This window comes from Sinocyclocheilus rhinocerous, unplaced genomic scaffold, assembly GCF_001515625.1.
Source record: "Sinocyclocheilus rhinocerous isolate Xijiao unplaced genomic scaffold, SAMN03320098_v1.1 scaffold889, whole genome shotgun sequence".
In the NCBI taxonomy this organism is placed as follows: domain Eukaryota; kingdom Metazoa; phylum Chordata; class Actinopteri; order Cypriniformes; family Cyprinidae; genus Sinocyclocheilus; species Sinocyclocheilus rhinocerous.
In genome coordinates, this window is record NW_015638024.1 from 2,826,311 (window position 1) to 2,842,794 (window position 16,484).

Genomic DNA, 16,484 nt, shown 5'->3' on the forward strand with positions numbered 1-16,484 from the left:
GCTGCAAAGAAATCTCACAGAAGGATTATACACACATAACCACCAGCACATGAAATACATATATATATATATATATATAAAATTGATCATGAATGCAAGTCCTCAAATTTTCACCTGCAGATCTATTATTTTTCAGTATGTGGTTTTTGTGATTATGTAACATCTAAAATCTGCCCATTCTCCTGTTGCTTGTCTCCAATTGTTTGTTGGGGTTTGCTGGCACATGCCCTCTGTCTTGCGTACTCACTTCTTGTGGTTTCCTCTCAGAAAGTGCTCAGGCGCTTCGTCACAACTGCAGCATGTAGGAGACGTGTTTGTTTTGGCACCTTCAGAAGGTTTAGCTTGAGTTGGCCTATGTGTCCTTAAATGTATTTTGAGTGGATTATATTTGATCCTGTACTGAATTTGTTTGAGAAGCAGATGTTTGAGAAATAACCATGAAGAGAAATCTTTTCATATGGCGGCTCAGTTTTTTACATGGTTCTCTGTCTGAGTGTGAGCTGCTTCTGTTGTGAAGCATATTAAGAGAACAATAGAAGGAAGCACACAACCAGGAGGTCCTAATCCCTCTTTCTTTTCCACACTTTATTTTCTGCTGCTGTTGGTCTTACAACTTGTCTCTCAAATGGCCTTGGGTAGGACTGCTGATGTAAACTGATGTTGAGCTTTATGGTAACAAAATGTTGCATAATAGCACAGCAGGCAGTTTCTGAACTTTTTATGTCCCAATGGTTGGTTTTTGTTTAAACTAACAGATTTTGTTTTGTTTAAACGAACTAACTTTTTTTCTGTTTTTATATTGAAGGTCACATTAAAGTCCTGGAAAAATGTTACCATGCCATCATGATTTATTTTTGATACTTTTCAAATGCTTTTAATGTATACATTTTGTCTAATCATTATTTTAGACCCAGGCTTTATTAAGCTATGTAAATCATAAAAGTAAATATATAGATTATTACATTTAAAAAATTTATTAAACTGAGCTGTATTGACAAGTATGCTCTCACACACAAGGATTTTTTTCCTGGCAATGGAGCCACCAATACATAGACAAAAATGAAACTGTGGAACACAATAATAAAAATAATAAAAAAATATATAAAAAATATTTTCTGTGAAAATGGTTTATATCAGTTTTTCTGCTAATTTCGACTGCCACTCATGATGTCATTTTTTTAAGTCATGCAAAAATTGTTAAAACCTTTTTTATTATTTTTTTATTTATATTTTATGTTTGCAATGAAATTAGCTTTAGCAAGGCTATTTTATTCCAGAAATTTCCATCACTGTCATTTCCAAAATGCTATAAACATTGTTTGAGGTGTGGTATAAATTACACTGCGTTGGAAATGTTCAACTTAGAGAAATAATGGTTAAATGTTGGAATTCTCATGAGATTGTATGTAAATACACTTTTGGAAATTGTAAGATGACAAATTAAAAAAGCAAATGAAAGTGTGACTGTGAATATTGTTATAAGAAGGTTTATTCTCATTCCCCAGGGCCAGAAGCGCTCATATTTGAAGAAATACCCTTCAACGTTAAATTTGGAAGAAAACTGGGTTTTGGTTATACTGCCAAAAAGAAAATGATGTACACACAGTTGGATTTCTGTGTTTTAAAATTTGACATTATTGCTTTATGATTTATGCCTCAGGTGTGTCACCACCCGTCGTGTCAGGACCTTAGAGCCGGCAGCCCCCTTCACCTCTGTGAGTTATGTGACTCAAACTGCCATCCCGTTGCCCGAGACGGCATGCTCTTTGATAGGCACCCACGGTTTGACCTGCAACCACAAGGTAAAGCTCTCAAGATGAGCATGACACTTAGCATTGAATGTGTAAAGGTTAATTATTATTACAATCTTCTGGCAGGATGTTAGTGTTGCCTCACTTCCTCTCCCCCACAGGTTCCATCCTGGCCCGGAACGTGTCCACTCGTTCCTGTCCACCTCGCACCGGTCTCCCCTCTGACATGGAGGACAGAGAGGATGGATACTCTGACCTAGGGTCAGTTCTTTTTCACATTTATCCCTCCATTATTACATTCATTATGGGCACTTAAGTTTCACTAATGTTTGTTATAATGAAAGAGGAAGTCTGTGTACTTTCCAGTGGCGTCATCCACTGGAGAACATCTGGGATGGGACTATCTATTCCTTTGGATGGTCAAACTTTTTTAGGAAATGTCCAAATGGAACAGAGAGTGTAAATCTGACCTTTTGAGCTTGAGCGAATTGGTAACCTTATAAATGAATGGGTACAAACTGTGTTTCCCCTTCAGGAACTCGAGCTGCATCGAGATCGCTTTGAGATCGCTTTGGGAACGCCCTTGCGTGACCGCGTTCTGAAGCACGTGTCAAATCCGTCCAATGGAGCAGCGAGACGTCACGAGCAGGGTGACGTAAGCACCAGAAAGCATAAAAGCGCATCCGGCCGGGCGCAAACCAGCTTCTGCTCTTCAGTAGCGCTCTGTGTATGTGTCTGTCTATTTACTGTTGTCTGTCCGCACAAGCACTCATATATATATATGTCGGTCAAGTTGCTCACGCTCAAGACTATTTTTCTCCTTGCTATTTCCTCACTGAAAAGGATCGGGGATCTTCAGGCACTTTCTGTTTCGTGCCTGGAATTTGCTCCAGGCATGGTTAGGGCATTCCTTTACCCGAGGGCCGGGTATGTCCCTAAGGTGCCCACTTCTTCTCCGGGGCCCATAGTACTGCAGGCATTCTGTCCTCCTCCATTCCAGGAAGCAGGCCAAGAAAGGCTTAATCTGCTCTGTCCAGTTCGAGCACTGGACGCTTACGCACACAGAGCTGCCCCGTGGCGTAAGGCAGATCAGCTTTTTGTTTGTTTTGGTCCGCTAAAGAAAGGATCTCCGGCGACCAAGCAGACTATGAGTAGGTGGGTGGTCGAGGCCATCTCACTAGCTTACGAGTCCTCTGGCCTCCCGTCGCCTATGGGGGTCAGAGCGCACTCGACCAGGAGTATGGCGGCCTCCAAGGCTTTCAGCTTGGGTGTGGCCTTGCAGGACATTTGTGCTGCGGCGGGCTGGTCCTCTCCGCACACTTTTGTCCGCTTTTACAACCTGGACCTGGCATCTACCCCAGGTTCCCAAGTTCTCTCTTCGTGATGTGCTCATAGGATACACACACAGGCAGGGACTTGGTAGTATGGCGCAGTGGGTATTCTCGTTCCCAAAGCGATCTCGACGCAGCTCGAGTTCCTGAAGGGGAACGTCTCTAGGTTACGTATGTAACCATGGTTCCCCGAGGGAACGAGACGCTGCGTCTCTTTGCCATACTCCCTGCATCCCTGCAGGCGCTACTTCATCGAAGCTGGTTTGCGCACGGCCGGATGCGCTTTTATGCTTTCTGGTGCTTACGTCACCCTGCTCGTGACGTCTCGCTGCTCCATTGGACGGATTTGACACGTGCTGCAGAACGCGGTCACGCAAGGGCGTTCCCAAAGCGATCTCAAAGCGATCTAGACGCAACGTCTCGTTCCCTCGGGGAACCATGGTTACATACGTAACCTAGAGACGTTTTGGCAGGCTTCCTCAAACAATGTGATTACGCCATTAATTCGATTTGAAAGGCTAAGTAGCTTTAGCTTACAACACGTCTGATATTTGCTTGTTACGCACATTTTCACTAAGAATTAATTACAACTACTAAATTAGTTTAGTACACAAGTCACTAAAACAAATATGTAAATAAGGTAACAAATAGGGGGCCGGCACCCACTAGAGGACCTAAGTACACTTCCAAGAGGGCCGCAGAATGTCTTAAAATGATTTAAAATAAGACAAAGCAATTTACAATAAGCTGAAATATCTAAAAATCATCTTAAATCATATTTCTTTTTTATTTCTAGACATGGAAAAATCATGTACAATTAATAAAATGATTTAAAGTCATTTAAATATTTTATAATGAATGTATATTTAAAAAAATTAAATAAATTATCAAGTTCAATTTGTGAATAAAAATAATATTAAAAACCCTGTAATCACAAAAAAGTGTAAGAACAATTCAGTTATTGGAATTATGAAATAAAAGTTTGGAACTACTGACCTAACACAGTTTGCACCGGTACAGTTCCTAGTTTTGACGTTATAGAGAATGCCGCAGACTACCTCATTCTGACATACGTTGTCAGAACCACACAGCATTGGCTAAATCACCTCTTTAAAATGCTAAAATGTAACTCTTCTGCAGCATAGTCTCTCTTATAATGCTCTTGTCCCTGATTTGATCACCATTCGTGATCAAATGTCTTATCCTCTTGCACCATTCATGTATTACTGCTACTATAATCAATAGAAAATGTAAACATTAATCTAGTTTTGGTCAAATTCAGTTCACCGCCCGTTTTTTGTGGATGGCAGTAGTGCGTTGTTGTGCCAGGCACATTATGCTGACTTTTTTAAGCAAGGTATAATCTGTAATAAAGGTGGGTGGTTTGTGCTGAAAAGAATGACAGTGACTTAATTTAAATACCTGTGCTTGATTGCATAAAATGATTGAAATAAAATTGAACTGGATTATGGTTAGTGAAAAAGACACCATGGCATTCCTTGTAGGTTCAGTCATTATTTTCTTTTCTTTTTGTGCTTCTCAGGGATCGCAGGAGTGGAGGAATGAAACTGGTTAAAAAGAAGACCAGACGCCGACACACAGATGTAAGAGAAGAATTAGAATTCTGATTTTTATTAAGTCTGTGTACTGCTTTTCTGTCTCAAACAAATGATTTCGTTTTGCAGGCAAGATTTTGAGACTTGATGTACCTTTGAGTCAGTACTAAAGCATAAGCTGATTGTCCATTCTTCACTCCTGCAGGACCCCAGCAAGGAGTGCTTTACTCTGAAGTTTGACCTAAATATTGACGTCAGCATGGAGATCGTCCCGGCTGTGAAGAAGAAAACCTTGAGGTGATTTTGTGTTTGAACCCCTAGGTGGTGCAATAAACAAATCGATGCATTTAGAATCATGGTTAGCTGACCTGTTAGCTTTGTGTTTCAGAGAAGTCCTGGGAGCTGTATTTGAAAGAAAAGGCATTGAGCTGTCACGGGTCAACCTGTTCCTAGATCAGTCCAATACCCCACTTTCACTGGGATTTGAAGCCTACCGCTTTGGTGGCCACTACCTCAGAGTACGAGGTAATGCCCTGCTGCCTTCTAAGCAATACTATGAAATCAACAGACAGGACTCTGTCTATATTGGCTAGTAATCAAATTCAAAAAAGTTGTATCTCAGAACTCAGATTCAGAACAGTTGTATCTGATTACAGTATCTCTTCACTCATTTTAGGTCAATAGTAAGGAGTGAAGGAAAAGTTATTGTACATTTGACATTATATTGGTATTTTTTTTTAGTACATTTACTGGTACTCCAGGAATAATTTCTAATGACTAAATCAAAAACTATTATAGACATAATCTGAATGGATTTTGAAAGTTTGAATATGTGATTTGGTGAGCTGGAGATTCTCATTGTATAGCATTTTAACAGAGAGAAGGCTACTTTTATACTGATGCGTCATTTTCTTTTCAATTTATTTTAAATCAGCATGTCATGATTTAGAAGTTTCTGTAACCACATGATGAGAAAAATACTGTATGATTTTGACTTTTACACTTGAAATGGTCATAGAACTTTGTACCTTTGCATTTCTTACATTTACATTTATGCATTTGGCATAGGCTTTTATCCACAGCAACCTACAGTGTATTCAAGATATAAAGTTCATACATTTCCTCAGAATGAAATCCATGACCTTGGTGTTTCTAGCACCATGCTTAACTGTTTGAGCTCCGGAAAATATAATGAAAATATTTTATGCAATAAAAAGCTATTTGTTGAAATAATACATACATCAAACAGAGTTGGAAGCATAAAATTCTCTAGATCTTATGATTTGAGAATGACCCAAAGAGCAGTCTGACCTTACAAAGTAATTAAAATGGTCAATGTTAAATAATTCTATGAATGAATTTCTGTATCATTTATCAACAGGAGAATTTATCAGAAATTAGATAAATTCATGAGACATTATCACAGTGCATAAAATACAATTGTGTGTGTGTGCACGCAGCTCGACCAGGAGAGGAGCTGAGGGTGGAGAGGTGTGTGAAAGACCCCCGTTCTCTCAGTCTGCCCACCATGAGGTCCTCTAGCACACGTAGTTCCTCTACTGACCGAGCAGAGCACAGCTCTCTGGGACGCAGAGAGGCAGCAGACCTGCTAGTTGGCCTGGTAGGTCACTCTCTCTATATACGAGAGACCGGGGCTAGTTGTCACAAGGGCTTTGTCCTTTTTTTTATTTCATGAATTGTTTTGTTTCTTTTACTGTTTAGATTTTATTGAAAAGACTTGATAACAGGTTCCACGGTGACAGCTTACCCTATTTAGTGTGACAGCATGCCCTACAATGTGTTCAGTGAACACTATTTTATTTCTTGGGCATTAAAAGATGAAATGTTTGATTGCTTTTTGCCAAGATACACTACCATTCAAAAGTTTGAGCTTTTTAATGTTTTTGAAAGAAGTCTCTTATGCTTACCAAGGCTGCATAAACAAAAGTACAGTAAAAACACTAATATGGTAACATATAATTAAAATTTAAATAGTTTTCTGATTTCTAGTTTAATATGCTTTAAAATGTAATTTATTCCTGTGATGGCAAAGCTGAATTTTCATCATCATTACTCCAGTCTTCAGTGTCACATGATCCTTCAGAAATCGTTCTAATATGACGATTTGGTGCCCAAGAAACATTTATTATTATTATTAATGTTGAAAACAGTTGCGCTGCTTAATACCTTTTTCCATGATTCTTTGACAATTAGAACGTTTATTTTAAATCATTTTTTTGTAACATTGTAAAAGTCTTTGCTGTCACATTTGATTAATCTAAGGCATCCTTGCTGAATAAATAATTTCTTTCAAAAATAAAATAAAATAATCCTACTTACCCCAAACCTTTGATCAGTAGTGTATGTGCCTATATAGAAGATTTTCAAAAAAAGAACATAACCTTTAGAAATATTCTCTAGAGTAAAAAATTTGACAACTAGCCCCCATCTCCCCTTTCTCTTTGTCACTCTCTCGTCCATTCTAGCATTTCTATCACTTCCAGTTTTTACTGGTCTTGTAGTAGTGTATAGTATATTATTTTTCTCATCTGAAACCCGACAATTTCACCCATTGTGCAAACATGTTTTGTGAAACATAATTACAATAAATGTTTTTTCCAAAGTCAATGTTTTTAAGTGCTTACCGCAAACCCAGTGAACAACTGACTCATTGTTTTATGACAATCTTGTGTTGCCACCTGTTACTAATTCCCAGTATATCTCTCAGTTAGTGACTGCAAGGTTTCTAAACCAGCCTGCCTTTATTTAGGATCATATCAGAGATACGTTCAGGGTTGAGTTTGTTTGAATATAGGGATGTGTCTCGGAAATCCTGATAGTGCCGCCAAATGACTTGACTTCCACATAAGCAGCATGTGCCAGCCTGAGTATTCAAGCTCAAAATCAAACAAAGAAACCTTCCCAATAAAGCAAACACGTCCTTTTGATGTAGCACATTTCAATCCTATGAAATTTTGAATGTGTTTTTAGGCCTGTGCTGAAATCAGCCACATCCAGTTCCCATGGAACATTTGCATACGGTATCAAACAGGAGCAAAGTTCAAAGCTCATGAGATTTTATTTCCTTGTGACTGTCCAAAAGTTCTGTCCGCTTCATCAGCAGTTCAGTGGAGCACAAGGTTAACCGATTTCACCCAGGATGTCCGTGATGGAAAATCCTGTGGAATTGGTTTGAACGATTGGCTCCTTATTGTAAACAATATATATATTTTTTTTTTTCAACAGGAAAGACAGACTTTTTTTTTTTTTTCTCAGATTCTGAAATTCAGCTAAATGTATTTGCACTCATTCAGTTCTCATACATACTGATCCTGTTTCAGCTCGGATTGATGTGATTTGTAATGACAGGTGCAGTTTGCTCTGAAGATATAATGCAGCAGTGATGTTTCTGTACTGTAAGGTTGCTTTTACTGTACTGAGGTCAGATGTGTGCTAACCATAACTAGCCATAAAAGGGATTGTCAAGCCATAGAGAAATGATAAGATAGAGCCATACAGCCGGTTAATACCATCTGGAGAGGCAGTGGTGTGTGTGATCTCAGTGAAAGACGGCACAAAGCGGAACAGATTGGCCAAGGAAGAGTGTCAGGAGTGTTGCTCCACCTTCCATCAGCATTGGCACCGAGGTCAAAGTTCAAATCAGAAGACTGATGCATAAGCAGAGAGATACACATGGAAGATAGAGAAGAGCAAGTTAGAAGTTTTGAAGGACTTTTGAGGTGAATTTGAGTACAGTCATCATCCATGATGTTTCTTTTTCAACCATGACTCAAAACTACAGGAAATTTGAAGAGGACTAAATCATTCACAAGGCATACCAGATCTACTGGAACTACTCCATCCAGACCTTTACGTCTTACGTCTTTTTGCATGGTAGAGAAACCCGTGCCAGCGTGGAAATGCTGAATTTTCGTCAGAGGACATGGAATGTACCCAGCATGCCAACTTTACCAGAGGTTCCAGGTGGAATGCTGATCCACTACAGTTCTCTGAATGAGCTTCCCCGGATTCATACCCATAGGCCTCGTACTACGGGGTTGGTGGCCGCCCGCGTACAGCGCTTCGAAGCTGGAGACGCGCCACCTCTGTGCCCCATGCCTGTGACTACACCAACTCCTCCTAACAGCCCCATGTATCCCCCGGGAGATACTAAACAAGGGATCAAGGTATCTCTGCATTATACGGGTTTAATATTGGTCTCAAATCCTCTAGGTTCAGGAGAAGACTGTGGTTTATTTTCTCTAAAAAATGTCAGGTAACCAAAAAAAAAATTTACTTCATGTGGCAGCATCTAAATTAACTGCTTATATTGTATGTAATATTAGTGTTTAATACAAAGTAATTTAATAAAAGTCAGGTACTGTAGAAATAGCCAATTAAAGGCTCATTAAATGATACTGTATGTATCCTCTTTTTACGGTGAGAAGGGTCAATCATCTTTATATACACTGTAATATTATTCCAAATAGCTAAATGAATATATTATATAAGATCTATATGAAATTTACCATTTTTATGTTGTAATTCCCTTTATGTCATAAGGTCATTATCTTTTGTGGGAAACAGCAAGTTAAACTATCTCTTTTGTTATCTTTATGCAGTATCATATGATTAGAAGCATGTTACTTAATGGGGAAATCTGGGTAAATGTGTAACAATGTACAGAAGCACCTGGAAAGTTTAACTCTTGCTGGCCTAAGTGTTTCTTTATTTCTGTATGTGTAAAATGTGCCTCGTCTTCTGTGCCTACATATTGTGGATGTTCTGCAAGCAATATCACATGAGTAAAAAGTGCTTTTACACAAAATAACATACATTTTAAATACAACACAGACAGCTATTTTGCATATTTTTTTCTTTGCAAGCAATATAATATAAAATAGGCCTAATATTCAGCAAATTCTATCCCAATAAGATTTAAGAAGATGACAGAGAGATCAGCAGAGAGATCTTGTATTCCTTACCTGATCTCAGTGTTGGTTTTGGACAGTTCAGAGAGACTCTCAGCAAAATGCAAATTAGGCCATTATGCAAATTGTGCAAGCACCTAATTAGTCACAATCACTTAAGTTAACTTTGGACTTGTCACAAAGTGAAGAATTGTGTGCTGTGCCTCAGATACAGGACCCCAAATGTGTTTATATTCACAGTGCATTTTTAACACTTATCGGATCACTTGTTCAACTATCATAAGATGTTTTTCTATTTTAAATTGTGTGTGTGTGTTAAAACAGTTCACTCAAAAATGATAATTTAGAGAACATTCGCTTGCCCATCATGTTGTTCCAGATCTGTATGACTTTTTTTTTTCTTTTGTGGAACACAAAATTAGATATTTTGAAGAATGTTTAAACTTTTTTTGTCCATACAAATTATAAAAAAAATAATAATAAAGGTTCTTTATTGACATCAAGGGTTCCATGAAGAAATTTTAACATCCACAGAACCTTTCCATTGAACAAAGGTTCTTTACAGTGGAAAAAGTTTCTTAGAGAAAGAAAATAAAACATTTTTGGGGAACCAAAAAAAAAAAAAAACACTTTGGAACCTTTATTTGTAAGAGTGCACAGTGAAAGGCAATGGGGTCCAAACAACAATGAACCCCATTTCATTTAATGGACCAAAAAACCACATGTATTTTTCCAAATATATTCTTTGTTGTTCCACAGAAGCCATACAGGTTTGGAACAATGTGAGTGTGTGTAAATTTTTGGATGAAGAAGTCTCCTTTTAATATGCAGGAACAACAAAAAGTGAGCCATTTATAGATTGACTTCCCCTAAAAGTATAAACCCTGTGGTGCTGTTTGAGCATCCAGACTAGCTGACTAGGCAACATTGGCGCAACCAATGACCAATTTGTCCTACCAAACTGATTCGGAAAATATCCATACTGTTTAAAAAGAAAAAGAAAAAGCTTTGCCTGCATCAAGCTGCCGTACGGTGCCCAGCATCAATATTCCCTTTCACAGCAGATGTGCATTAAACACTGTTTTGCAGTCAGCTCATGTCACTCGTTCAGTGCTGTTGATTTTAAAGCGAGCCGCTGCTAGGATCGGTTGTTTGAGGTAGTTGAGGTAGCAGAAGGAGCTCCTCCTCCCCTGCTCCTTTCCCCTCTCTTCCTGCTCACACAATAGGAGGGCAGGATTCTGCAGTTACTATGACACCCAGCCAGCCCTCCTCAGCAATGCAGCGGTCTACCGTTCAGTCCTCTCAGCCTCCTTCAGGTTCGCTCGCACGCACATAGCAAGCCGACGAGCCTGTAGAAGTGGATTTGAATGCACTAGTCCTTTGACATCAATGTAGCTTTTGTGAGGGTGCAGGAGGGAAGCAGGTTGTAGGAGATTCATTCTGGGAGCAGCATGGGCCTGGCTCACTTTTGATGCCGTGCAATGCTGTGGACCGCCTTGGAAATGCCTCTGACATCTACGGTGAGCTTATTATTGCTTGTCTTTTGTGTTTGACACTTTGACTTTGTCTACATGGTACGTATGAAATTTTTTTTAATCAAATATGAACGTTCAAAGAGCATCTGTCTGGGAATTGATAGGAAAAATGTTGCCTGCAGCGCTTGTATTGCTCTTTCTAATCGAACTCCCACATTTCTTAATAAATATAACAAATATAATGGTTTCATCAAGTATACTGGCTCATTTTAAAAGTGATTTTGGTAGCGGATGAGACAAAATCTACTTTTTGGCATGGTTAAGTGTATACAGAAGTCTCTGTGATAACTCTTGGAATTATAATATCATCACATGTTGTCTGGGCGCAGTGTTGACTTTGTGTTCCTCAGAGTGAAACCGACCAAACAAATGAGTCAAACAGGTTCTCCCGATGGACATAGACCAAGACAGTGTCAGCTTGTCATCTTTGAAGGATGACTTTAATTAGTTTTCTGCAGCCAGTATTGTCTGTCAAATGTAGCAAGTAGGGGAGCACTGATTGATCAATGCTTTTCAGAGATCTGATGAGTGAATTTCTCTGATCAAAGCTAAGAACATATTGAGTTGATCTAGAAATGTTTATCAATCTTGGTAAGCAACAAATGGGCTTTTGTCTTCATCATGAGGTCCATCTTGGGCACAGAACATTCTGTCTGTTAAGAAACATTGGCATTGTCCCAGAACATTGATGAATGAATTGGCCTGAAGATCTTGAAGATACTTCTCTGACGAAAAATGGCAGGTTTGTTTTTAACCCATTGTAATTGCATTTTCCATTGAAAAGAAAGGCATCATCAGAACACAATGTCCAAGTAATGAGCCCCAAGGGACGTTGAGTGGCTTTCCCTACTACACTCATGCATTCTTCATTTCTTTCCATTGTCGTGAACAGGGAAAAGCCTTTCCCCTGCTTTCCGAGACATGCCTTGTCTCTTTTCCTGTTGTTGCCGAAGGGTTCCTCTTGCTGGCTCAGGTCACAGGGTTTGCTAATTCTTGTCAGTCAAGTCTCTAATGCTTTAACCTTTCTGAGCAGAGAATGTTGGCAAAACCCAAATGCCATTTTCACGTGTTGACAGCTGAATGTGCTCCCTAAGGTCAACAGAGTTTTTTTTTTCTTTTTAAACACACATGTGCCATCCCATCCTCAGGTGAAAGATGTCCCTGAATGTACGGAGATGATCTGAGAACAGGCCTGTCTTTGTTTATGTATAAATGTCCTGAGTGTTTTGTTTGCGCTTCCTTACCTGTCAGAGCCGGGCTACATCTGGCACTTAAAATTCCACAGTTTAGCCTGAAGATTTCACAAAAGGTGTCTGCTTTGACTTGTTGTCAAAGTTTGTATGACAGAAGCGTTTCCTCTGTGACTATTGCTACATTGTTGGTTTATTCAGCTCGCCTGCGTTTTGTTTGCTGTTCAAAATAAAATAGTTTATTATGCAACATTTCTGCCAGTTTTTTTTTTTTTGTCCTTAATGTGATCAGAGGTTAATTTGTTCCAGATATTAAAGATTAATAAAGTAATTAAAGTGTAAATAATCTAATGAAAACAATCATGCTGTATAGGGCAATAATTTTGAATAATTATAAAAATGATAATTCAACAAAAAAAAGTATATATATAATTATATGTTTTAATTATTTATTTAATATTATAATAATAATAATTATTATTATTATTAATAAATACGTTTAATGTTGTTGTTGTTATTTTAAATTTTTTAAATAAATATTTGTCAGTGTTTTTTTTCTAAAGGTGATCAGTAGTTAATAAAGGCACATGTAAAATTGAGTAAATTAGTCAATTTTGTTTCAGAGATAAAGTAACTCAAGTGTGTCAATAATCAAACATAAAGGTACACATATCAACAATTCTTCCTTCCTCTGGGAATCGAACCCATTACCTCAGCGTTGCTAATGCCATGGTGTACAATATTTGTAAATATTTATTATTAGTCAAATGTGGTTTTTTTAATATGTACTTTTTATTCATTAAAAAAACTATAAAACCCCCCAAGTTTTTTTTTTTCTTTTGTGTTCTTTTTTGTCCATTTAACTTTTATGGGTGATAAAAGTCCACCCCAGCCCCCACCTCGATTCAAACATTGGTCTCTGTTTACTTTTACTTTTTCTCAAAACCTCTCTTTCTCACTCTCTGTCTGTGACAGGGTCAAACGCGTCGGCGAAAGAACATGCCGGAGTTTCTGGGTGATGCCAGTGTCCCCAATCAAGACTCCATATCCCAGTTGAGCGGTTCTCTTCCAGGATCTGTAACAGGTACAGACCGCTGGAGGAACCGTGCCGCCAGCCGTTTCAGTGGCCTCTTCAGTTCCAACTCAGGAAACGGCTCTCTTGGGAAGGTAAGCATCTGTGAGCATTCAAGGGTTGTTTTACATGTGCAAGGCATTTTCTCGTATGCAAAACATGCACTTACATATTCCTGGCTAGCTTTTTGCATTTCACACTTGAGTGAGTGTGGAACCACTAAGGAAGAGATATCAATTTGTCAAAGTATTGCTCCACTTAATGAACCAAAAACAGGAAAATGTACAAGTAGGCTTTTCCTACAAGTCCACACTCAGTTCCCCTTCAGGAACTCGAGCTGCGTCGAACGCTTTGGGAACGCCCTCGGCGAGACACCGTACTGAAGCCTGTGTGAAATCAGTCCAATAGCGAAGCGAGACGTCACGAGCGGGGTGACGTAAGCAGCCAGGAAGCATAAAGGCACATCCGGCCAGCGCGGCTGTTAGCTTTTGCTCTTGCGCCAGATCCTTCTGTGGGCTCAGGGAAAGTTCATCTCGTTAAGAGCAGTCTACATCCCTGGGCATCTCAATCAGGGAGCAGACATCCTGTCGAGACAGGGGCTGAGGCCTCACGTGCAGGACCTTTGGTGTTTTTTTATTAGCATGCCCTAGAGATTTAGGTTGGTTGAGACCCTGGCTGGCTCAGGAGTGTAAAGTTGGGGTCAAATCGCAGGCTGGGCTCTTTTCCTCTCTATGTGACTCTTGTAAAAATCACATAATAGCTTGAAGTTGGACAACAATGCCTACTTAAGGGTGACCACCGCTTATGAGATCATTAAATGTGCCTTGAGATTTACTCCATGCTGCAAACAATACACCATAGTGTTTATATATAATAATAGTAGTCATATTCTGTCTAATATTACACATAACTCGTATGGGGTACGATAAAGACATAATTTTCCAATTGTTGCTATTTTTAATAGCTCATGTTATGCATGGGATGCACAATATATCAGTACCATTATCAGATGGTAGTAAATATTTAATTCTTTGCTCAATATTGAATATTTAATTGATAATGCTCTTTTCCCTTATTCTTACTTTCATCTAATGCCTACTTAAAGTTAATCTTTAAAAGCCCTAATCATTTCTTAACACTGTTAAATGTAATCTATTGCAAAATCAAAATAGTATAGAAGTTCATTCATTTTTGATTTCCTCTCCCCTTTAAATATTAAAATTTCTCCTCTCAGGAGTATGATCGTGTGGAACAGCTGCAGAGTAAACTATACTCATATACTATGTTCGGATTACCCAAGATGCCTCCGCAGCTCTCGTTCCACAGAGACTCATGGGAAGAGGAGCCCAACCTGGAGCTAGAAGAGAGCTGGAAGCAGCTTTTGGACAATCCTGAGGTAAACACACTACTCTGCATATCGCTTTGGGAATTTTTATAATTGTATAATTTAATTAGGACATTATATCCCATCATAAATTGTAGAATAATGTCATCTGACTTCATGTACAATGATAATTCTGTCAGGTTAATGACCATAATCAGTTAAGAATGGTTTTATGACTTCAGCTTTTCCATTGACGTTTCGGTGTTAGGCCTTCACTGTATCATGGAGATGGATGTTTTATTGCCCTTGTCGTGATCAGTTTTCTAGAAGTAACTACATGAACAAAACAGTGTTTTTTTTTAATTATCAAGAAAGGTCTATACACTATACTCTCTCTACTAAGTGTCTGACAGATCAATCTTTTCTGTCTGGAGACACTTCAACTCTCAAAACTATTGTTAGTCAGACAAATAAGCATAATTTACTTTCTGTGAAATCCATTTGCTACAATTTTGCTACACATTGTTACCATGAGAGAGATATTTACAAAATGAGACATTGGATTAAGGCCATTTACAACGCACAGGTTTTCGAATTAACCCACTGCAACCTTTTGATTAATAATGTTTGGTTACAGTAACCATTAGCCTTGATTGTTGGTTTTAATATGAAGAGTTTCCCCATGCAGAACCAGCTCCAGAGACTTTGCTCTGAGTGTTTTGTCATCACTATAGAAATATTGGTTCCAACTCACTGTATAGCTTTGTTCAAACTATACAATATAATTATAAATGAAATCATTCTAATATGCTGATTTGGTACTCAAGAAACATTTCTTCTTATTATTGTTTACATTTTTTCTGAATTCTTTAATGAATAAAGAGGAAAAAAATGAAAAACATACATCCCTGTATGTTCATGCAAAATATAGTGTTTTTACTTGTTTTTGTTTGTTTTTCTTATAGATTTTAACCAGACGTCAGTGCCATCAACAAGAGGCCATATGGGAACTGCTTCAGACAGAGTCAAACTACATCAAGAAATTGCATGTCATTACTGATGTAAGAACCCGATGATGTTTACTTCAATGCATTATCTTAGTACCTGTGTAAATGTGTCTGATAATGTCACTGAAATATGTCTCATTGTTTTCAACAAGACCATGAGAGGAATTTATAATATTTATCTTGTCCACTGCTCATTGACTTCAGCATTTATGATACTTTTATATGACTTGTGACAGATTACATGTTAAACTTTATAGCACGGTATAATCAGAATCTCTTCCTCTTTCGCCAGCTGTTTCTATGTGGCCTGCTGAACCTGCAGGAGGGTGGTTTACTAAGTGAAGTCGAACCTGTGCGCCTCTTCAGTAACATTCAGGATATTGTGCAACTGCATACATCCTTGTGGGCTGAGGTCATGCTGCCGGCGCTAGAGAAAGCCAGACAGAAAAGATCAATGATCAACCCTACTGAACTACATGAGGGCTTCAGCACTGTGAGTGTGCGCACACACTATCTCACACGGGAGACACTGGTTGCTGCACACAACATTTTTCAAAACTTAAAGGAATAGTTCACCCAAAAATGAAAATTTGATGTTTATCTGCTTACCCCAAGGGCATCCAAGATGTAGGTGACTTTGTTTCTTCAGTAGAACACAAACGAAGATTTTTAACTCAAACCGTTGCAGTCTGTCAGTCATATAATAAAAGTGAATGGGAATCACGGCTTTGAGAGTCAAAAAAACATACACAAACAAAACCAAATTAAACCCTGCAGCTCGTGACGA

The 16,484-nt window shown here is 38.5% G+C and overlaps 1 protein-coding gene across 6 annotated transcripts in view; it reads left to right on the forward strand.

The window, feature by feature from the left end:
• Positions 1-16,484, forward strand: part of LOC107749498 (pleckstrin homology domain-containing family G member 5-like) — a 46,513-nt gene that overhangs the window by 19,288 nt on the left and 10,741 nt on the right. For all 6 annotated transcript variants that reach the window (XM_016564673.1, XM_016564675.1, XM_016564674.1 and 3 more), the window contains 10 exons: positions 1,661-1,802; positions 1,913-2,012; positions 4,626-4,686; positions 4,844-4,935; positions 5,027-5,163; positions 6,099-6,259; positions 13,270-13,461; positions 14,601-14,762; positions 15,656-15,751; positions 15,990-16,190. In XM_016564673.1, the coding sequence (XP_016420159.1) occupies positions 1,661-1,802; positions 1,913-2,012; positions 4,626-4,686; positions 4,844-4,935; positions 5,027-5,163; positions 6,099-6,259; positions 13,270-13,461; positions 14,601-14,762; positions 15,656-15,751; positions 15,990-16,190 (1,344 nt within the window). The remainder of the gene's footprint in view (positions 1-1,660; positions 1,803-1,912; positions 2,013-4,625; positions 4,687-4,843; positions 4,936-5,026; positions 5,164-6,098; positions 6,260-13,269; positions 13,462-14,600; positions 14,763-15,655; positions 15,752-15,989; positions 16,191-16,484) is intronic.